At 48.2% G+C, this 22,042-nt stretch overlaps 1 protein-coding gene across 1 annotated transcript in view; it reads left to right on the top strand.

Annotated features, from left to right (window-relative positions):
- The window catches only part of ASH1L (ASH1 like histone lysine methyltransferase), a 178,780-nt gene that overhangs the window by 152,276 nt on the left and 4,462 nt on the right, over positions 1-22,042 (top strand). Inside the window, exons 12-23 of the mRNA XM_077764062.1 lie at positions 1,460-1,666; positions 1,794-1,940; positions 12,055-12,163; positions 12,539-12,703; positions 12,867-12,961; positions 14,801-14,958; positions 16,160-16,312; positions 17,793-17,847; positions 17,928-18,060; positions 19,278-19,526; positions 20,245-20,331; positions 21,197-21,287. Coding sequence (XP_077620188.1) covers positions 1,460-1,666; positions 1,794-1,940; positions 12,055-12,163; positions 12,539-12,703; positions 12,867-12,961; positions 14,801-14,958; positions 16,160-16,312; positions 17,793-17,847; positions 17,928-18,060; positions 19,278-19,526; positions 20,245-20,331; positions 21,197-21,287 — 1,649 coding nt within the window. The remainder of the gene's footprint in view (positions 1-1,459; positions 1,667-1,793; positions 1,941-12,054; positions 12,164-12,538; positions 12,704-12,866; positions 12,962-14,800; positions 14,959-16,159; positions 16,313-17,792; positions 17,848-17,927; positions 18,061-19,277; positions 19,527-20,244; positions 20,332-21,196; positions 21,288-22,042) is intronic.

The following is a 22,042-nucleotide window of genomic DNA, read 5'->3' as shown; positions in this document are numbered from 1 at the left end:
AGTACTATTCTAAAAAAAAAAATACCTTCCCAAAACTCACTCAAGTACAAGCAGAAAATTTGAGATGTATGATCATTAAAGAAACTTGAGAGATGCAGATAGACAACACAAGTCAGGGAGGGGCAGAGAGTGGGAGACACAGAATCCAAAGCAGGCCCCAGGCTCCGAGCGGTCAGCACAGAGCTTGACATGGGGCTTGAGCTCATGAGCTGTGAGCCCATGACCTGAGCCAAAGTCGGATGCTTAACCCACTGAGCCACCCAGGTGTCCCCAGGACTATTTTTAAAAACAAGCAGTGAGTTTTTATCATTACTTCAAATAAATACATTGAGAATGTGTCCAACATTGTTTATAAACTCGATAAGATTTTCCCCAGTAAATCCAGTAAAACCTTGGTTTGTGAGCAGGACCAAGGAAGGCACATAAAAGGAGACATTTTCAGGAAGGGTATGTCGTAGTATCACGCGGTGAAGAGTTCCTCAGAAGGAAGCATAAGGGTGGTGAACTTGACAATAAGGAAGTGCCTCTCACGGGTTGAGCTGACTGTCATCCACGGGGACTCTTACTGCTCATTTATGTGACTTGACACCGTGCTCTGTTTGCTCTTTAGATAAGGGTAATGTTTATTTGAAGAAAGACTGACAGATTGTAAAATGTTATATGCTTTTTTTCTTTTTTACAAGATTTGTAAATTTTGTGTGTGTATACATTATATAAAATTTGATATTCTGAGCTACCATTATATCCTTGATAATCCCTTGTTTTAATCATGTTCAGTAGCCTTACTGGGATTTCAAACCATATACCAAAACTAAACCACTTCTGTGAAAGATCTAGAAATTTAAAACCAAAAAGCAGGGAGAAAACAGGTACACAGCACTTTGTCTGCTGTGTTCAGAACTTTTTGCTTGTTAATTCACTAGCAGTCATAGGTTCAGCTAGTATATAGACTGGAAATGTTATTTCCAGTATGGTAATGTCATTTACACTAATGAAATATAAAATTCTTATAAAACAACAACAACACAAATGTACTGAACGGTATGCTTCAAAATATTTACAGTGTACAGTTTATGTGTGATTTTGCCACAATTTAAAAGAAAAACAATCTGTACATACCCATGAGCTACTTCAAAACAAAAATGCTGTGTTATCTTTAAATTCTTAATTTCTCTATGGTCTGTAGTTTTATTCTTAGCACAGAGCTAAATATGATATCGTGTTTACCCAGGATGCTTAGTGGGCAGTTAGTTTAATCTATTCAGTGTTTATGACTTTACTTGGTAATTTTCAGTGTTACGAAGTTTTGGAGTTACGTATTAGTACCTTGTTAACCAATCCAACCCTGCTAAAATTAAAAGTTGCATGTATTCCTTTTAAAAGTTCCTATAAAACAAAAATGGGTTCATGAAGGCATATGTAATATTAATTGACATGCAATTATCTCTTTTCTTTCTAGAATGATCTTTGCTGAGTGTTCCCCCACCACTTGTCCCTGTGGCGAGCAGTGCTGTAACCAGAGGATACAGCGGCACGAGTGGGTGCAATGTCTAGAACGATTTCGAGCCGAGGAGAAAGGCTGGGGAATCAGAACCAAAGAGCCCCTGACAGCCGGGCAGTTCATCATCGAGTACCTGGGGGAGGTTGTCAGCGAGCAGGAGTTCAGGTACGGGGGCCGCCGGGGACGCCCCGATAGAACAGCGGGGCCACCAGATGAGAATGGAGAATGGAAGATATCAGATTTACTTCCAGCCTAATCTTTATGGGCTTTCAATCCTTCCTCTCCTCTTTAGGAACAGGATGATTGAGCAATATCATAATCACAGCGACCACTACTGCCTGAACCTGGATAGCGGGATGGTGATCGACAGTTACCGCATGGGGAACGAGGCCCGATTCATCAACCACAGCTGCGATCCCAACTGTGAGATGCAGAAATGGTAAGAAGGCAGGGGGAGGTGAAGCCAAGCGTCCAGCAGAGCAGAAGGCGTGAGGGTATCAATAGGTGAATCTTCCCGCGGTGGGAGTCAGCCGGCACGGACCTCCGGCGGTCCCGGTACGCCATACCCTCCAGGCAGAGAGGAAGCTGCTGCCGTCTGTCACCCCATCCGAACCGCTCCCGGGAACTGTAGCGGTGCGCGCGGGAGCAGGACGCGGTGCGTTCGGCCGGCTCACCGCGCGTCAGGCACTGTCCCGTGTTCGCCAGTGAGCTCGTGCAGCATATTCACTGCAAGCCCACTGGATTTGTCACAGAGAGAAACAAAAATAAGTAAAATAGATTAGAATCTAACTGAAAAGGAAAAAAATTACATCTTAGATAATCACACTGGCAGAATCTGTCTGATGTAATAATTTTGGAGCTGGAGTCTGTTGAAAGCTTGCAACTTCTAGGGGAAGCTGAGATGGCAAAGCGTGGCTCCTTTAGTCCATTTCAACTTAGAACAGTAGCAGCCACCCCCTCCCTGCCCCCAGCCACATGGCAGGCGGCTCTGCCGGCATTCCTGGAACAGCCGGTTCCCCGACGCAGAGGCTGGGCTTGCTACAAAGGCCCCTGTCCTCCAGACGTCGGGCATCTGGCTCTGATCGTCGGGGATCTGGCTCTGATCGCTCTGATCTGGCTTCTGATCGCAGCGGTGCAGACACAGGGGCAGCCATTGCTGTGGTCCCTCCTCCTCCACCTGAAGTGACTTCCAAGAGATTTGAAGGGCCCTGTTTTCTTCCCCTTCATTTTTCACTTTTGTTCCTTTCGGGAGCCAGAAATTAAAGGTTAGAATATGTGAACGCTGGGGAAAGAGGGGAAATGTTATTTCCAAACATGCCACATTATTAGGTTCAAATTTGCAGCGTTCAAGGAAAAATCACAAGGAATACAAAGAAACAGAGAACCATGGCCCATTCAAAGGGAAAAAATAATTCAAAATAATCTTTCTCTAAAAAGGACTCAATGGCAGATATATTAGATACCGACTTCAAAACAAACGCCCAAAGATGCTCAAAGAACTACGGGATGCGGTGGAGAAATTCATGAAGATGATGTATGAACAAAATGCAAATAAGAGATAGAAAGCCTAAAAAGAAACTAAAAAATTCTGAAAAGTACCATAATTGAAATGAAAAATTCACTAGAGGGATTCAAACACAGATTTGAGCAAACTAAAGAAAAAAATCCATGAACTTCCAAGATAATGACAGTGGAAATTCTCAAATCTGAAGAACAGAAAGAAAAAAAATTGAAGGAAAGAGGACAGACCCAGGGCACCTGGGTGGCTCAGTCTGTTGAGCATCCGACTTTCACTTAGGTCATGATCACACGGTTTGTGGGTTCGAGCCCCGCGTCGGGCTCTGTGCTGACAGCTCAGAGCCTGGAGCCTGTTTCAGATTCTGTGTCTCCCTCTGTCTCTGACCCTCCCCTGCTCACCCTGTCTCTCTCTCTCTCTCTCTCTCTCTCAGAAATAATAAAACATTAGGGGAAATTTTTTTTNCCCTGCTCACCCTGTCTCTCTCTCTCTCTCTCTCTCTCTCAGAAATAATAAAACATTAGGGGAAAATTTTTAAAAAAAAGAGAGAGAGAGAACAGACCCTTGGCAGCCTCTGGGACACCATCCAGCAGGCCAGCATGTGGGTCGTGGGCCTCCCAGAAGTAGCAGACAAAATATTTGAACAAACGATGATTGTAAACTTGCTAAATTTGATGGGAGCATGACTATAAACAACCACAATGCTCACTGAGCCCCAAGTGAGAAGGACTTAATGACACAGCACAAAACATAATCAGACTTGGAAAAGATATAGAGCACATCGTGAAAGCGGCATTAGACAAGCACATCATCACATACAAGGGATCCTCAATAAGAGAACTTGCAGACTTCTTATCAGAAACTTTGGAGGCCTGGGGCACCTGGCTGGTTCACCTGGTGGAGTGTACAACTCTTAATTTCAGAGTCATAGGTTCGAGCCCCATGTTGGGTATAAAGATTACTTAAAATCTTAAAGAATAAAAAGCAGATGGCTTAAACTCTCCAATCAAGTGACAGAGTGGAATTCAACATCTATTTATGATTAAAACCTTAAAGTGGGCATGAGGGGCGCCTGGGTGGCTCAGTGGGTTAAGCATCTGACTTTGGCTCAGGTCAAGGTCTCACAGCTCATGAGTTCAAGCCTCGCATCAGGCTCTGAGCTGTCAGCACAGCTGAGCCTGCTTCAGATTCTGTGTCTCCCTCTCTCTCTGCCCCTCCCCAGCATGCTCTGTCTCTTTCTCTCTCTCAAAAATAAATATTAAAGAAAATCTTTTAAACAAAGTAGGCATGAAGGAATATACCTCAATATAATAAAGGCTACGTACAACAATCCCACAGCTATCATCATACTCAGTGGTGAACATCTGACAACTTTTACTCTTAAGATCAGAAAACACTCTTGGGGCACCTGGGTGGCTCAGAGTCATTGAAGTGTCTGACTTTGGCTCAGGTCATGATCTCACAGTTCATGAGTTTGAGCCCCACATTGGGCTGTCTGCTGTCAGCTTAGAGTCCGCTTCAGGTCCGCTGTCTCCCTCTCTCTCAGGCCCTGTCCCCCTCAAAAATAAACATTAAACAAACAGATGAGAAAACACTCGTACCACTTTTATTCAACACAGTACTGGAAGTACTCGCCAGAGCAATTAGGCAAGAAAAAGAAATCAAATACATCCAGATTGGAAAGGAGGAAGTAGAACTGTCTCAATGTGTAGATGACGTGCTGTCGTATACAGAAAACCCTAACAACTCTACAAAAAAAAAAAAAACTGTTAGAACTGTTAAATGATGTCATTTACATTGCAGGATTCAAAATCAAAATATGCAATTCAGTTGAATTTCCATACTCTAATAACGGCCTGTCAGAGAAAGTAAGAAACAGTCCTCTCATTCCCAGCAGCAGCATAAAAGATAAAATACCTAAGAGCAAATTTAACCAAGGAGGTAAAAAGCATGTGCATTGAAAACTTTAGTAATTCAGTAGTGAAAAAAAAATGTAGAAGGCACAAATAAATGGATGATATTATATGCTCATGGAATGGAAGAATTAAAGTTAAAAATGTCCAGACTGCCAAAAGCTGTCTACAGACTCAATGCAATAAAAATCAAAACTTCAGAGGCAAGTTTCAGGGAAATAGGACAAAGAATCCTAATACCCCAGATCGTGAAAAGAATGGAGAAAGAAGAATAAAGCTGGAGGCATCACACTTCCTGATTTCAAACTGTTACAAAGCTGTAATAATCAAAACAGTATGGTATTGGCATAAAAATAGATAGAAGTGAACGTCGTTCAACAGAGATAAACCTGCATTCAGGTGATCAACTTAAGGCAAAGGTAGGGATCAGGCAGTCTGTTCGATAAATTGTGCTGGGAAAGCTGGACAGCCACACATGAGAGAGTGAAACTGGATGCCTGTCTTACACTACATACAGTCAAGTCCAGACGTCTTGAGGACTCGGAACATAATTCCTGAAACCACAAAACTCCTAGAAGTCATTGGGGGATAAGCTCCTCAACTTCGGTCTCAGGCAGGATTTTTTGGGTTTGACTCCAGAAGCAAAGGTAAACAAAAGCAGAAATGAGCAAGTGGGACCACATCAAACTCTATAAAGTTTCTTTACAGCATAGGAAACCATCAACAAAGTAACCTACAGAAGGGGGAAATACTGCAATTCAGATATTTGACAAGTGGTTAATATCTAAAATATATATGAAGAACTCTTACTACTCAGTAGCAACAAAGCAGTCTAATTAAAAACTGGGCAAATGATCTGAATGGATATCTTTCCAAAGACGACATGAAGATGGCCAACGAGTGCATGAAAAAGGGGCTCAACATTACTTGTCATCAGAGAAATGCAAATCAAAACCACAAGGAGATACCACCTCACACCTGTTAGAATGGCTGTTATGAAAGACAATAAATAACAAGTGTTGGTGAGGAAAAGGATTAAAGCGAATCCTTTTGCACTGAAGGTGGGAATGTGAGTTGGTGCAGCCACTGTGGAAACCAGTACAGAGGAGCGCCTGGGTGGCTGTCAGTTAAGTACATGACTCTTGATCTCAGGTCAGGATCTCAGAGTTCTTGGGTTGGAGCCCCGCCTCATCAGGCTCTGCGTTGGCAGCACGGAGCCTTGCCTGCGAAAGAAAGAAGTAGAAAGAAAACTACCTTCACATAATACAGTAGTCCTCCTTGTCCATGGTTTAACTCTGCTCGGTGTCAGCTGTGGGTGGTCAGCCTTGGTCTAGATGCAGATGATCCTCCCTCTGACGTGTGGTCAGAAGGTCTGTTAACCTAACGCTACGTCACAGTGCCTCCGTCATCCACTTTACTTCGTCTCATCACGTAAGCATCTTATCATCTCACGTCATCACAAAGAAAGGAAGAATGAGTAAAATAAGATAGAGGGAGAAAGAGACTGCATTCAGTTAACTTTTATTACAATACATTGCTATAACTGTGTTTTATTATTACCTATTTGTTGTTAATCTTTCACTGTGCCTGATTTATAAATCAAGTTTTATCATAGGTATATGTGTTTAGGAAAAGGCACAGTATATTCAGGGTTTGTTTCTATCCAGTTTGAGATCTCCACTAAGGGTCTTGGAAAGTACCCCTGAAGAGAACAGGGGGCCCTGAGAGTCCTGTGTGAAAACACATGGCGGACGTAATTCTCAATAATGAAAGACAGAAAGCTTTTCCTCTAACGTCACGAGCTACATGAGGATGCTCGCTTCTGTGCTTCTGTTTAACAGTATTAGAAGTGCTGGCCAGAACAATTAGACAAGACAGACAAGACATTCAAATCTGAAAGGAAGAAGTAAATTTAACTTTCTTTGCATATGATGTGATCTTACATGTAGAAAATAGTAAAGGCTCCACAAAGAAGCTGTTAGATCTCATAAATAAATTCAGCAAAATAACAGTACAAAGTCAACACACAAAAATCAGGTGCATTTCCATACTCAGTGAACAATCTGCAAAGGAAATTACAAAAACAATTTCATTTACAATAGCACATAAAAATTTGAGTAAAATACTTGGGACTTAACCAATCAGGTGAAAGAATTGTACCATGAAAAAACTACAAAACATTGCTAAAAGAAAATTGAAGACCTAAAGTAATGGAAACACATCCCATGTTCATGGATCGTAAGACTTAATATTGTTAAAATATCGATATTACCCAAAGCCCTCTACAGATTCAGTACAACCCCATCAAAACCCGAATGACTTTTTTTGCAGAAAAAGAAGAACCCATCCTAAAATTCACATGGAATCTTAAGGGGCTTGAACAACCAAAACAAGTCTTTAGAAGGACAGAACTTGAAGGACTTAACACTTCCTGATTTCAAAACTTAACTACAGAGTTACAGCCATCAAGGCGATGTTTTGTTGGCATGAGGACAGACCAGTAGACCCCATGAGAGAAAATAGAGGGCTCAGCAATAACCCCTCACATACACACTCCAGTGATTTTTGACAAGTGTGCCAAGATCACTCAATGGAGAAAGAACAGTCTTCAACAAAGGGCGCTGGGAAAACCGGATGTCCATATGCAGAAAACACGAAGCTGGACCCGTTCCTCACACCATACACAAAAGTTAAATAGAGCGAGGACCTAAACTAAGACCCAAGACAGTGAAACTTGTGGAAGGAAACTTAGGACAGAAGCTTGCACAGGTTACCAGGGAAAAAAATAGACAAACTGGATTTCATGAAAATTTTAAAATTTTGTGCATCAAAAGACCCAAAGTAAAGTGGCAACCCACAAAGTAGGAGGAAATAAACATCCTGATTCAAAAATGGGCAGGGGTGCCTGGGCAGCCTAATTGGTTAAGCATCCAACTCTTGATTTCTGCTCAGGTCATGATCTCATGGTTCCTGAGTTTGAGCCCCACGTCGGGCTCTGCGCTAACAGCACTGACAGTGTGGAGCCTGCTTAGGATTCTCTGTCCCTCTCTCTGCCCCTCCCCTCCTCATGCATGCTTGCTCGCTCTCTCGCTCTCTCTCAAAAATGGATAAACTTAAAAAAAATTTTTAAGGGGCAAAGGACTTGAATAGAGATTCCTCCAAAGAAAAGACACAAATGGTCAACAAGCACATGAGGTGCCGGAGGGCACTAATCCTTGAGGAGACACCACCTCAAATTACCGTATGACCCAGCAGTTCCGCCTCTGGGTATTTACCCAGGACTGGAAGCAGTGTTTTGAGGATGTGTCTGCACCCTCCCGTTCACAGCAGCAGCATTCATGGTAGTAAAATGTGGGAGCAACCCGGTGTCCCTCCGCGGGTGCTGGATCAGCAAAAGGTGCTGCAAGCATATAATGGAATTATTATTCAGCTTTAAAAAGGAAGGAAAATATGCAGTATCCTACATCATGGATATGGACTTTGATGACATGCCAAGTAAAAAAAGCCAGTCACAGAAGACAGATACTGTACAGTTCCACCCACGTGAGGCACTTGCAGGAGTCAGAATCGCCGACAGTGGAACAGTGGTGACGGGTGGGGAGGAATGGGGGTTAGTGAGCGCGGAGTGCTCCAGTTTTACAGGATGAAGAGAGCTGTGAGCGTGGCTAGCGGTTATGGCTGTACCACGGTGTAGATGTACTTCCCACCACTTTCTGTGCTATATGTGTTTTAAAGATAATAGGATAGTTTCGATAACTTTCTATTTTTGTAAATCTTTTAAATTTACGTATTACATAGAGACACGGATCTTTTTTTTTTATGTTTATTTTTGGGAGAGAGAGAGACATTGTAAGCAGGGGAGGGTCAGAGAGAGAGAGGGAGACACAGAATCCAAAGCAGGCTGCAGGCTCCCAGCTGTCAGCACAAAGCCTGACGCAGGGCTCGAACTCACAAACCGTGAGATCAAGACCTGAGCTGAAGTTAGACACTCAATTGACTGAGCCACCCAGGCGCCCCAAGATACAAGTCTTAAATGTAATTACCACCCATCTTCTACAGATGTGTGCGCCCACACAACCCACATGCTTATCAACATATCGAACATTTCCATTTCAGAAAGTTCCTTTCTACCTCTGTAGAACCTCGCCACCTGGAAGGCCAGCAGTGACGCGGTTTTCTGTCACCAGGGTCGCGGTGCCTGATGCAGAACTGCCTGTGGGCGTAGTCTTCCGCACCTGGCTGCTTTCGCTTGGAATGATGTTCTTACGCTGCACCTGTGCTGTTCAGTACCTCAGTGTTCTGTTGATTTTTATTCTGGACTAATGTTCCTTTATATAAATACACCACAGTTGCTCTGTCCGTTTCCCTGAACAGTTTTTTCTATTGGAAAAATGAAAGGAAATGAACAAATTCCTTGAAAAAGTACACCTTGCTAAAAAGCACCAGAATAGATAAAAAGTCTGAATTCTCCCAGAGAAATGGGTGTATAATTAACAGTTTCTGACAAAAGAGCTCCAGGCTCGAATCTCTTCACTGATGATTCTTGCCATGGTTTAGAGAAGTAATGTCTGGGGCGCCTGGGTNGCCTCCCCCAAAAAAAAAAAAAAAAATTTAAAAAAAAAAAAAAAAGAGAAGTAATGTCTGTACTGCCAACATGCCACGAACTCCCCTAGTTCATAATGCTAGTGTAGCCTTCATCCAAAACCCAACAACAGTGTTAACAGAAAGAAAAAATAGAACCCAGTATCTCCCATGAATGTAGACACAAAAAAACTGATTTAAATGTTAGCAGAAAAATTAAATAAAATTTGAGCAAATCAGCTCTAGCTGTATATAGGCAGGTTAATACATCATGACCATGTGAGGTTTACTCCAGGGACAAAAGGTTGGCTGGTCGAACATCCACAATCCGTGTAACTTACGACATTAACAGAATGAAGGCCGAAAATCATATATCATCCCAGCAGGGGCGATAGAAAGAGTAGTTAATAAAAGTCCGCACTTACAGAGGCATCGGCCAGCTCAGTCAGAAACACCTGCACAGGTGCCTGTTGGTCTTGGAGTTGTGAGTTCAAGCTCCATGTTGGGTGTAGAGATTACTTTTTAAAAAAATAAATCTGGGGGGCACCTGAGTGGCTTAAGAGTCGGTTAAGCTAAGTGTCCATCAACAGACGAATGGATCAAGAAGATGTGGTTTATCTATACCATGGAATACTACATGGCAATGAGAAAGAATGAAATCTGGCCTGTGTAGCAACATGGATGGACCTTGAGGGTGTTATGCTGAGCGAAATAAGTCAGGCAGAGAAGGACAAATACCATATGTTTGCACGTATAGGAGGATTAGGAGGAACTTAACGGAGGAACAAGGGGGAGAAGAAGGGCGGAAATGGTGGGGGAAAGGGAGAGAGGCAAACCATGAGAGACTCTTGAATGCTGACAAAAACTGAGGACTGATGGATGTTGGGGGGGAAGGGGGGATGGGCATGGAGGAGGGCACTCGTGGGGATGAGCACTGAGTGTTATGTGGAAACTAATTAGACAATAAACTATTTGTAAAAAAAAAAAAAATCAGCTCTTTTACGTAAATGAGATGATGTATGATGTCAGTGTTTGGTAAAACAGTATCAATTAAATTCTCTAAATACAATAAGGAATGTCAAAATTTAAAAAAAAAAGTCGGTTAAGCATCCACCTTTGACTCAGGTCATGATCTTGAGGTTTATGAGTTTGAACCCTGTGTCAGGCTCTGTGCTGACAGCTCAGAGCCTGGAGCCTGCCTCTGATTCTGTGTTTCCCTAAAAATGGATAAACAGTAAACAAAATTTTTAAGAAATAATATAAATAAACTTTTGGGGCACCTGGGTGGCTCAGTCAGTTAAGCGTCTGACTTCGGCTCAGGTCATGATCTCACAGTTTGTGGGTTTGAGACCCATGTCTGGCTCCACACTGACAGTGCAGAGCCTATTTGGGATTCTCTCTCTCTCCCTGCTCCTCCCCTGTTTGTATTTCTCTCTCTCAATAAATAACTTGAAATTTTTGTTTAATGTTTTATTTATTTCAGAGAGAGAGACAGCACAAGCAGGGGAAAGTCAGAGAGAGAGGGAGACAGAGCATCTGAAACAGGCTCCAGGCTCTGAGCTGGCAGTCAGCACAGAGCCCAACGCAGGGCTCGAACCCACGAACCGTGAGATCATGACCTGAGCTGAAGTCGGACACTTAACCGACTGAGCCACCCAGGTGCCCCTCAATAAATAACTTTTAAAAAATGAATTCTGTTCCTTCAGTTATTAGCCGTGTGACTTTGGATAAGTTACTTAACCTCTCTGTGCCTCAGCTTCCTCATTTAGAAAATGGGGGCTATAATACTATCTGATATTAGTGCCTTTTTAATACTGTTGTAGGCAGGATTAAATAAGTGCAACAAAATGCTATAATTAATTTAACAATCACTCAAATGATAGGTATGATTATTTATTATGTAAAGCATCTAGATAGAATACTACATGATAGATCATTAGTAAGTTACATAAAATAGAACCAAAGAACAACTCATGTAGAGGTGAGAACGCTAGAGATGAATAAGAACTAGAAGAGTTTCACATATTAACCATAAGAAATAGTTCATTAATAAGAAGCCCTAGGCCATGAATACCATACCAAGCAGGAAACGTTAAGACCTATTCCTACTGACAACATAGTCCGTGTTTTCCAGAAGGCTGGTTGAGGACTGTAGTCTGGGAATGTTACACAGGCTGGACAGAATGGGAGGGAAATACTAAAACTGAAGAGTTTGGCCAGGAAACCTGAGTAATTGGACACAGAAACAGGCACATTTGAAATCAGCACACCAGTGTTTCTAGGGCAACAGCAGGGTATTAAGAATCTCTGCCTTCGGGGGCACCTGGGGGGCTCAGTCTGTTAAGCATCCAACTCTTGGTTTCGGTTCAGGTCATGATCTCACAGCTTTGTGGGTTCAAGCCCCGACATTAGGCTCTGCGCTGACCTGCTTCAGCTTCTCTCTCTCTTCCTCTGTCCCCGCTTGTGCTGTCTGTCTCTCTCAAAACAAACTATAAAAAGAGAAAACAAAGGATCTCTGCCTTTAACCCTGACCTTTTCTCTAGGTCTGTCAACGGAGTTTACCGGATCGGACTGTATGCGCTTAAAGACATGCCGGCTGGTACCGAGCTCACCTACGACTACAACTTCCATTCCTTTAATGTTGAGAAGCAGGTAAGCACAGCCAGCCCGCCTCGAGGGAGGTCGGACGATCTCACCGCCTTGGCGAGCGCTGCCGGGCGGCCGCTGAGAAGCGCGCTGGAGAAGGTGGTGCCGCCCGCCTCGCCGGCCCTCCCTGGTCTCCGAACCCAGGGGAGAGACTGCCCCTTCCTGTTTGGTCCTCGGTCAGTGCTTAACTTGCCGAGTGAACTTTCCCCAAATGTAAGCTCTCTTTTCCATGGAAACACATGGAGTTTATTCTCAGTGATTTTCTCCTGTATAAAAATGTCCTGGTTCACACTTACTGTTGGGTGCCCAGGGGCTCAGGATTTCTGTTTGAACTTGTAAGTGAACCCACCGCCAAGAGTTCTCTTCTCTTTCCTTTCAAAGCAACTGTGCAAGTGTGGCTTTGAGAAGTGTCGGGGCATCATCGGGGGCAAGAGTCAGCGCGTGAACGGGCTCGCTGGCAGCAGAGGGGGCCAGCCCGCAGCTACTCACAGAAAGTCTGGGCGCTCGAAGGAGAAGCGGAAGTCGAAGCACAAGCTGAAGAAAAGGGTGAGTAATGACCTGCTGGCTCTCCCCGACCTAGTGCGCAGGGGCCGTTCCGCGGGAGATGAGGGCACAGCAGAGGGGCGGCCTCTTAACGTGCTTCTAGTCGTCTGTGGGGCGATTTCTCACCAGTCCTCTCCTTCCTGCATCTGGTCCACGTGTTTTCCAGAGAGGCCACCTCTCCGAGGAGCCCAGTGAGAACATGAGCACCCCCACACGGCTGGCCCCCCAGTTACAGATGAAGCCGATGTCTAATCGAGAACGGTGAGGAGGTTTTCTTACCTTTGTGAGATTTGCTTGTCGGTTTAACCAACTACGAAGGCTCTGTAGAGTGGAATCATTTCTTTTGTGCGGGAGGTCTAGCACAATTTCAGGGGGTTTTAATATTCTGGAAACTTGGGGCNTGTCTCTCTCTCTCTCTCCTAGAAATAAATAAAAGTATTTTAAAAATATATATATATATATATTCTGGAAACTGAATTTCAGTATATTTGGTTTCCTTTTAATCCTGTGTTTTACAAAGTAAAATTTTTTTATTAATTTAAAACTTTTTTTTAACATTTATTCATTTTTGAGAAGGGGATAGTGTGAGCAGGGGAGGGCAGAGAGAGAAGGAGACACAGACTCCGAAGCAGCTCCAGGCGCTGAGCTGTCAGCACGGAGCCCGACGCGGGGCTCGAACCCACTAGCGGTGAGATCCTGACCAGAGCCAAAGTTGGACCCCCAACCGACTGAGCCAGCCAGGCGCCCCAATTTAAAACTCTTTAAATACCTTGAAACTTTGTTCAGAAAAGGGTCCCGTGGGCTTCGCCAGCCTGCCGAAGGGACCCGTGGCACAGAAAAGGTCAAGGTTCCCTGCTTTGTCAGTACATTAATAGAGCAGTGAAAAGGATTTCCGCGTCATCTCTGCTCTTCCCTGCATTCAGGTAAGGGGGCAGAAGTAACGCTCCGCGTGGCCCCCGGACAGATTCCGTGTCCTCCGTGACCGGCCGCTCCAGCATCTTAGGAAGTTCATCCTCACTTATAACTTCACTGTAATGTTAGCCGCTTTCATCCTGTATCACTTGGAATCATGGGAATTTTAAACCTCAGTAAAACAGAGATGATCCAGTCCAGTGGTTTTCTGCTGTGGCTACACGTTAGCCCAGGGAGCTTTTAAAAATCCCTGTTCCCCGGGCCACACCGCAGAGCAGGTAAACCGTAATTTTCAGAGGTGGAACCCAGGCATCAGTTCACAAAGCTCTTCCAGGCACCCCTGACTCACCTAAACCACGAGGTCTGCGTGGGGACCCTGCCCCTAACGTGGCCTGCCCGGCGCGTGTCTGTCGTGAACGCCTGCAGTGCTCTGCCCATCCTGCTCACCCTGTAACTGCTGCCCCTGAGCCCCTGCTCTGTTCTGGCGACTTTGTTTACAGTTTGTGCACCTTCTTCGTAAATCTCTGCCTTCCGATCAGGCTGTTGCCATTGCCAGAAGTTTTGCAGCTTTTCAGTGGTATTTGCCAGATACTTATAAATAATATAGGGGGATGTTTTGGGGCACCTGGGTGGTTTTGTCAGTTAAGTGTCCAACTCTTGATCTCAGCTCAGGTCTTGATCTCCGTGTCATGAGTTCAAGCCCTGTGTTGGGCTATGCACTGGGCATGAAGCCTACGTTAAAAACTTATACATTTTCATATATATATGTATACATGTATATATGAACTTTTTTTTTAATATTTTTTTATTTCTAGGAGAGAGAGAGAGACAGCGTGAGCAGGGGAGGGTCAGAGAGAGGGAGACACAGACTCTGAAACAGGCTCCAGGCTCCGAGCTGGCAGTCAGCACAGAGCCCGACGCGGGGCTCGAACCCGCGAACCGCGAGACCATGACCTAAGTGAACATTGGACGCTCAACCGACTAAGCCACCCGGGGCCCCTATATGAGTGTTTTATATGGGGGAAAAAACAAGATGCAAAACTGAATCCTGTTTCCCTGTATATAATTATTTGTATACGAGCTGAATTAACTGATAATTATTCATTTATATTAGCAGTGGTGTACGTAGAATAGACACATAATAAATCGTGACTAAATTCATGAATGAAGGAACTTCCTTCCTCCCAGGAATTTTGTGCTGAAGCATCACGTGTTCTTGGTCCGCAACTGGGAGAAGATCTGGCAAAAGCAGGACGAGGCGAAGCCCAGCAGTGCGGGCGTCCGCTCGGCTGCACTGTGCACCCGCTGGGCCGGCGTGTGCCGCGACGACGGGAACATCAAGTCAGGTGAGGGCCGCGGGCGGGTCCTTCCCGTCACGTTCGTCATGACGGCGCCTCCACGCCATCATCGCAGTTGCTTCCGCCACTGTCTCTAGAGTCTTTCAGTCTAGACATCAAAAGCTAGGACCCCAGCACGTGAGCGTCAGTCCACACTCACCCACCCACCTCAGCCGCTCGACTCNGGGGGATGGGGCGGGTCCTGTGTCTCCCCGCCTGCCTGGGGCATAACTTCCGGTGGCGCTCAGGGCGTCACGGCAGGACAATGTGAAGACTTTCCCCCACGTTCAGATGAGCGTTCTACACACGGGCCTGGAGATTCCTTCTCGCTTCTTGCGCAGATAACCTGACAGCACCCCTGAGTTCAGGTCCGTCCCCCAGAATAGGCTGAAAACCGAGGAACTGGCCTCTCCGAGCATCCTTCTGAGCTAGAAATGGTGTCCGAAAGCTCAGGCTCCTCTTTGGAGCCTTTCCTTCTGTCCCTCAGAACGCAGACACGTAGGCATGGTGTGCGTGGGAACCAGACAGATTTAGAAATTTGCCTTCAGTCCTCTCAGTAATTTGATTGGCATCCGTTCTCTGAACTTACATCCCACTTGGCTCCGATCCTCTGACAGTAACAGTTACTTCCTGAGTCTTTCTGACGGGTCAGGCCCTGAGCTAAACCTGTCCAGAGCGTTCTCTCCCTCAGTCTGCACAGCTCTCTCCTGAGGGAAGCGCCACCACCGTTCCCACATGTGGTCAGGGAGCTGGCACACTGAGCGTCAGTAGCTCGCCCACAGCCACGCAGCCAGGAAGCAGGGCGGCCAGCGTCCTGTGCACCCCTGGCCACTGAGGTCAGGCCTCTAACTCACGTTTCCCGGCCTTCATTAAGAAGGGAGGAGGGGGGCGCCTGGGTGGCTTAGTCGGTTAAGCGTCCGACTTCGGCTCAGGTCAGATCTCACAGTTCGTGGGTTCGAGCCCCGTGTCAGGCTCTGTGCTGACAGCTCAGAGCCTGGAGCTACTTCAGATTCTGTGTCTCCTTCTCTCTCTCTGCCCCTCCCCCACTCATGCTCTGTCTCTCTCTGTCTCAAAAATAAATAAGCTGTAAAAAAAAACCGGGGGGGGGGTGGTGGAGCAGCTTCATGATCACTAATCTACCTGATCACTTCAGTGACAGCGCAAACGGCAAGAATCCGTGGGGGAACTGATTTTCACTTGACCCTTGCAGATGTCTTCATGACCCAGTTCTCCGCCCTGCAGACAGCGCGCTCCGTCCGAACGCGGCGGCTGGCAGCCGCTGAGGAGAACATCGAGGTGGCGCGGGCGGCCCGCTTGGCCCAGATCTTCAAGGAGATCTGTGACGGCATCATCTCCTACAAAGGTGACCGCGTCCACCCGAAGGCTTTCCCCTCCGCTTCCTGTAGAAATCCTGCCACTTACCCTCCCCCGAGACACCCAAGTTCAGGAACGATGGACGTTCGGGGCTCGCGGTTCGGGAGGTTACTTCCCTCTTCCTGCTCAGAGTATAGAATTCATAGGACCAGCTTTCGTCTTGGGGGCGTGCTGACTGGGACCCAGGCCTGTGCCGGCCCCTGGGGTTCACTGGACCCTCCCACAGCTCCACGCTACGTCCAGAAGTCACACGCCAGCCAGGGGACGGGAAGAACCGTCCCTGCCTCGCATGTAACTGTCCTGAGTGAGGCGGGGTCAGCGCTCAAGGGAGAGGGCGCTATGGATGCACAACTTCAGTGTTTCGTAACTTTCTCTTTTCAACTTTTTTTTTTTTTTTTAACCTCTGCACTTAATATGAGGCTTGAACTCACAGCCCTGTGATCGAGAGTTGCAGCTCCACCAACTTAGCCCGCTGGGCGCCCCCCCTTAAGATTTTCTGATTGTGACCAAAAGACCTTTAATACACTACAGCTTTAAGCTGTGGACTCTTTCCCAGAAAAACGTATAACTTTGCATGTAATTTGGGGAGTTCACAGGCCCTAGCCCCTACATTAAGGAAAAGGACATAAAGTTGCAAGAAAATTACTTTTAAAAGCATTCTCACGCAAACACCTTTTACCACGCCTTTCCTCTTTCAAGACCTCTTGAGTGCAACAGATAAAGGGGATTAAGAGGCCCATGAAATAGCATGTCCGGGAGATGAAGACTACAGTGCAGGGAGTGTAGCCCGTAGGCCTGTAACAGCGTCGTGTGGCGGCGTGCGGTGGGCAGCCAGGAGCGTCTCGGGTCCTCAGGTCACTGTGTTGTATGCCTGGGACCAGTGCCGCATTCTGTGCTAGCTGTTCTTCGGTAACAACGTGGAATCCTAAAAAAGAAAGTAGGTAAGGTAGGTAGCAGCCCCACAGGCTGAATTCTGTTTTCATGATACAGAGTAACCATGTTGTAAGGAAACTGAGTCCAGAAAAAGTTTACACTAAGTTATTCATTGTCTGGAATGTAAGTGCGTCTACAAGAGCAGTGATGCTAACTGTGGGCGCTGGCAAGAACCAGGGAATACTTTGGGGAAGATGTTCTTTGCCTCGGTGAGTAGTGAGCAGGGGTGTCCTCAGCCGCCTGGCTCTGCTGTGATCATTCCCGCCTCTTCACTCTGCATGGGAAGTTCTCCTTACCAGCTAACAGAGGTGGCATTTCAGGTACATCTGCCTCTGTCACGTTCCAGGTAATCCTGAGGGAACCGTCCCTGCCTCAGTACCCACGTTCCCGAAAAGTCCTTGTACATTTCATGGCCGCCCTCAAAAAGCAGAGGTTTTTTTTCCCCTGACTTAATTGTGGGGCTTCTGCGTTTTCAGTGGGAGTTAGTACCTGCCCTCGTGTGTCACCTGGCCCTGAAACCTTGCCTTCCCTTGCAGATTCTTCCCGACAAGCCCTGGCAGCCCCCCTTTTGAACCTCCCCCCGAAGAAAAAGTAAGTTCACAAATTTGGGGATCATCTGAGTGTCAGACAAGTGCTGAGCGTGTGGACTGACGCCCGGCTTTGTGCCACAGGAACGCCGACTATTACGAGAAGATCTCCGACCCCCTGGACCTGGCCACCGTGGAGCGGCGCATCCTCACCGGCCACTACAAGACCGTGGAGGCCTTTGACGCTGACATGCTCAAGGTCTTCCGCAACGCTGAGGTACTTTCCCGCCTTCAGACGTGCACTTACGGTTTTGAAGAGAACTGTTCTAGAGGTTTAAGATTTTTACCCTCTTCTGTCAAACTTTATGTTTCTGGCTACAAAACACAACAATATTTTTTTTGAGAGAGAGAGAATGCCACACAGGCTTGTCAGCATGGAGCCCACTGCGGGGCTCGATCCCACAACCCCAGGATCACGACCTGAGCCAAAATCAGAGTCAGACGCCCAGCCGACTGAGCCACCCGGGCACCCTGAAAGGCAACCTTTTTTTTGAGTGCCCTCGGGGTAAGGGTTACAGTGTCCTCAGTGTCGTAGAGTCTTGTATGGTAGCGACGTTGATGCGACCAGAATGGAAGGTTACGTTATACTCCCAAAAAGGAAATTTTTGTAAAAGCCGAATTTAGTATTGAACCTTTGTATCACATAATACGTATTACCGTAGCACACTTCAGTCATCTATAGTTTCTTTCTTCAAGACACTAAGTACATGTGAAATACACAGAAATATGTACAATAAATAGACTTAAATCTTACGGACACAACTGAGGGGCGTTAGGCCAGTGGGTTGTAGGATAGCTGATGCTCATTGAAGAGAAGGGGTCCTCGAACTGGTTTTGAGGAGTCGATGGGGTGTTGTAGGGCATGTAGGGAAGAGGCAGTTTCTCAGTGATTTTAAAATACCTTGGAAAGGGGCTACGACATAGGGGAAGAATTGAGGTGGAAGACAGAAATGAGAGAAAAACAGACAGGTGGGGGGAAGAAGTAGATCAGTCTTGAATCACAACACGCTTCCTCCCAAACCCCGGCTGCCGCGCACACACAGCTCATGGCCGCGGCCCCGGCGGCTGCAGGACAGAGGGCGGGCCCTGCCCGCTGCCCGCACACGGTGCTCGCGCTCCCCGGTCACCGTGTCTGCCGTCTGGCGGGCAGTGAGGCCTGTGGCCGAGGGACTCAGCAGTGGGAACCGTCGTGGAGATTCTGATGTTCGTCCATGTTCGTGGACGCTGGATGGTTACCGACCGGAGTGGGAGGCGGGGCCCCTGCTGCCTCCGCAGCTTGGTCTCGAGTGAGCTCGGCGCCCCCCGTGGGGCCCCGGCCCACGACCCGGCGGTGAGGACTCGCGGCTGCACCGACGGGCCGGGCGCCCCTCTCCGGACCACGTTTGGGCCCTGCTGACGAGAGCGCACGCCCCTTCCTTCCCCTGCTTTCCTCAGAAGTACTACGGGCGGAAATCCCCCGTCGGGCGGGGCGTGTGCCGCCTGCGGAAGGCCTACTACAACGCCCGGCACGAGGCGGCGGCGCAGATCGACGAGATCGTGGGGGAGACGGCGAGCGAGGCGGACGGCAGCGAGGCGTCCGTGTCCGAGAAGGAGAACGTGCACGAGAAGGACGACGACGTCATCCGCTGCGTGTGCGGCCTGCACAAGGACGAGGGCCTCATGATCCAGTGCGACAAGTGCATGGTGAGCCCCGCCCGCCCTTCTCCCGCCGTCTTCCTTCCCGCTTCCCTGCCTCTCCTCCCCTGCACGCCCCGGGGAGGCCAGACCCAGGCGACGGACCGCGGGGGCAGCGCACCGAACGGAGCTCCGGATGAAGGCGGCTCCGAACTCGCCACCTCACGGGGTGGAAGGGGCCACGAGTGACCCGGGAGGCCGGGATCAGGCAGCGTCACAGAGACGCTGCGGGCACCTGGGGCCCGGTCCGCTGAGCCCCTGACCCTGGACTTCAGCTCAGGTCATGATCTCACGCTTCATGGGTTCGAGCCCCGCGCCGGGCTCTACGCTGACAGTGTGGAGCCTGCTAGGAATCCTCTCTCCTTCTCTCTGTTGTCTGTCTGTCTGTCTCTCTCTCTCTCTCTCTCTCTCTCTGCCCTTCTTTCTCACTCTCTCAAAAATAAATAAAAACTAAGAAAGAAAAAGAGACGTGTGCCTGAGGCCTCCGCAGCAGCTGGGTCACGGGTGTGTGTTACTCCGTAAGCAGTTTGCTTCCATGACCGTCGTCCCCCGTCCTCCGGCCGCCCCGCCTGTACTTGCCCGGGTGTGCGTGTCCGGGACCAGCGTGTGTTCACGCACATTCTCATCCCTTAGGTCCTGTTTGACTCCCCTCGCCCCACTCTTCCGTCCTGTGGCTCTCTGCCCCGGCCCCCCCCAGTGAGCCCCCCCGCCCACTCTGTCCCCGCAGGTGTGGCAGCACTGTGACTGCATGGGGGTGAACTCGGACGTGGAGCACTACCTCTGTGAGCAGTGTGACCCGCGGCCTGTGGACCGGGTAAGCCGCCCTCCGGGGCCTCCCCTGCCCTGCTCCCGACGCACCGGATTTCCTTTGATAACCCACCTCTCTGGGCCTCGGGTTCTTTGACTTTACACTGCGGGCCACAGTTCGCCCTTCCCTTTCTCAAGCGTGTGGTCAGAGGGGAAATAAAACACTCAGAAACCCGTGGAAGGAATGGTGCTCTGTAAACACTGTCCACTCTCCGTGGAAGAAGTACTTGTGAGCTCCAGAACTCAGTGCTCTAAATACCCCTTCGGTTAAGTAGTGTTTACGCGGAAAGAGCATTGACTGCAAGTCCACAAGGGTCAGCGTTAGGTGCACTTGCCGGGCAGGCGGCGGGTGGACTGACCCGCGTCAGCAGGCGGGTGTCGGTGCTGCCGTGTGCACGGGCGCCGTCCTGGGCCGGCTCCTCTGCGAGGCCTCGCAGGCGGGGTTTCTTCACACCAGCCTTGCCACTTGGACTGGGCACTTCCACTCGAATGCCAGGGACGCGGTGCGGAATCGGGGCCCCCCCGGCCCGTGGGCTCTCACTGCCTGCCGCCTCCCTGCGCCACTGACGGTCCGCGTGTCCCCTCACTGGCCGTCCCGGTCCCGCAGGGCGGAGAGCAGCCGCACAAGCCGCGTGCTCTGTGGGGTCAGCTGGGGACGCACGGCCTGTCCGTTTTGGTCTCTGCCTCCACTTTCCCAGTTCATCTCCAGGGCCTTCATCTCCGCCTACACCTGTGTTGTGTGGAAGGGACTAAACAGGAAGTCTTACATCGGTTGGGAATTCTAGGTTAGAGTCCTTTTCCTCCAGAATAGAGATCAGTAGGCGGGACGGAGCAGTTGCAGCCCTGACCCGTCGGCTTTCCGTCCTCACCAGGAGGTCCCCATGATCCCTCGGCCCCACTACGCCCAGCCCGGCTGTGTCTACTTCATCTGTTTGCTCCGAGACGACCTGTTGCTCCGTCAAGGTGCGTATGCGCGAGCCCTGCCTTTCTGCGTGGCGGGACTGGCTGCCGCCGGCCTCATAGTCCCCACGTGACCTCTGCTAGCCACGGAATACAGCCGGCCCTGGAACACAGCAGCTTCAGGGGCACCAGCCTCCCCCTGCCCCAGACAGTCAAAAATCCATGTATAACCCTTTGGGGTTTAAGTTATTTTATTTATTTTGAGAGAGAGCACAAGCTGGGGAGGAGCAGAGAAAGGGGGACAGAGAATCCCAAGCGGACTCCACACCAGCACAGACACCAACTTGGGGCTCAAACCCATGAACCCTGGGACCATGACCTGAGCCAATATCAGGAGTCAGACGCTTAAATGACTGAGCTACCCAGGCACCCATAAAAAATCCGCGTTTAATTTTTGACTCCCCAGAAACTTTACTAATCGCCTTCTGTTGACCAGAGCCTTCCTTCCTGATCACAGCCCCCATTAACATATATTTTGTATGTTACACGTATTTATATACTTGACACAGTAGAGTAAGCGAGAGGAACAAAACGTTAAGAAGATCACAAGGAAGGTTTTAGGGCACGTGTGCGTCCTGCACCGTATTTAGCAAAACAAAGTTTGCGTCTAAGTCCGTCTTGTGCAGTTTAAACCGTGTTGTTTCAAAGGTCTTGCTTCCTTTAGCCCCTCGCTTCTTACACTTCCTTCCACCAAAGCACATGAGCTTGGAGACGCAGGGCTGCCACAGAGCCGGTCTCGGGACTCGAGGGAAACAAAG

The sequence above is a fragment of the Crocuta crocuta genome, unplaced genomic scaffold (genome assembly GCF_008692635.1).
Source record: "Crocuta crocuta isolate KB4526 unplaced genomic scaffold, BGI_CrCroc_1.0 scaffold528, whole genome shotgun sequence".
NCBI lineage: Eukaryota > Metazoa > Chordata > Mammalia > Carnivora > Hyaenidae > Crocuta > Crocuta crocuta.
Note: the sequence above shows the minus strand (reverse complement) of the source record. Positions and strands in the feature narration are given on the sequence as shown.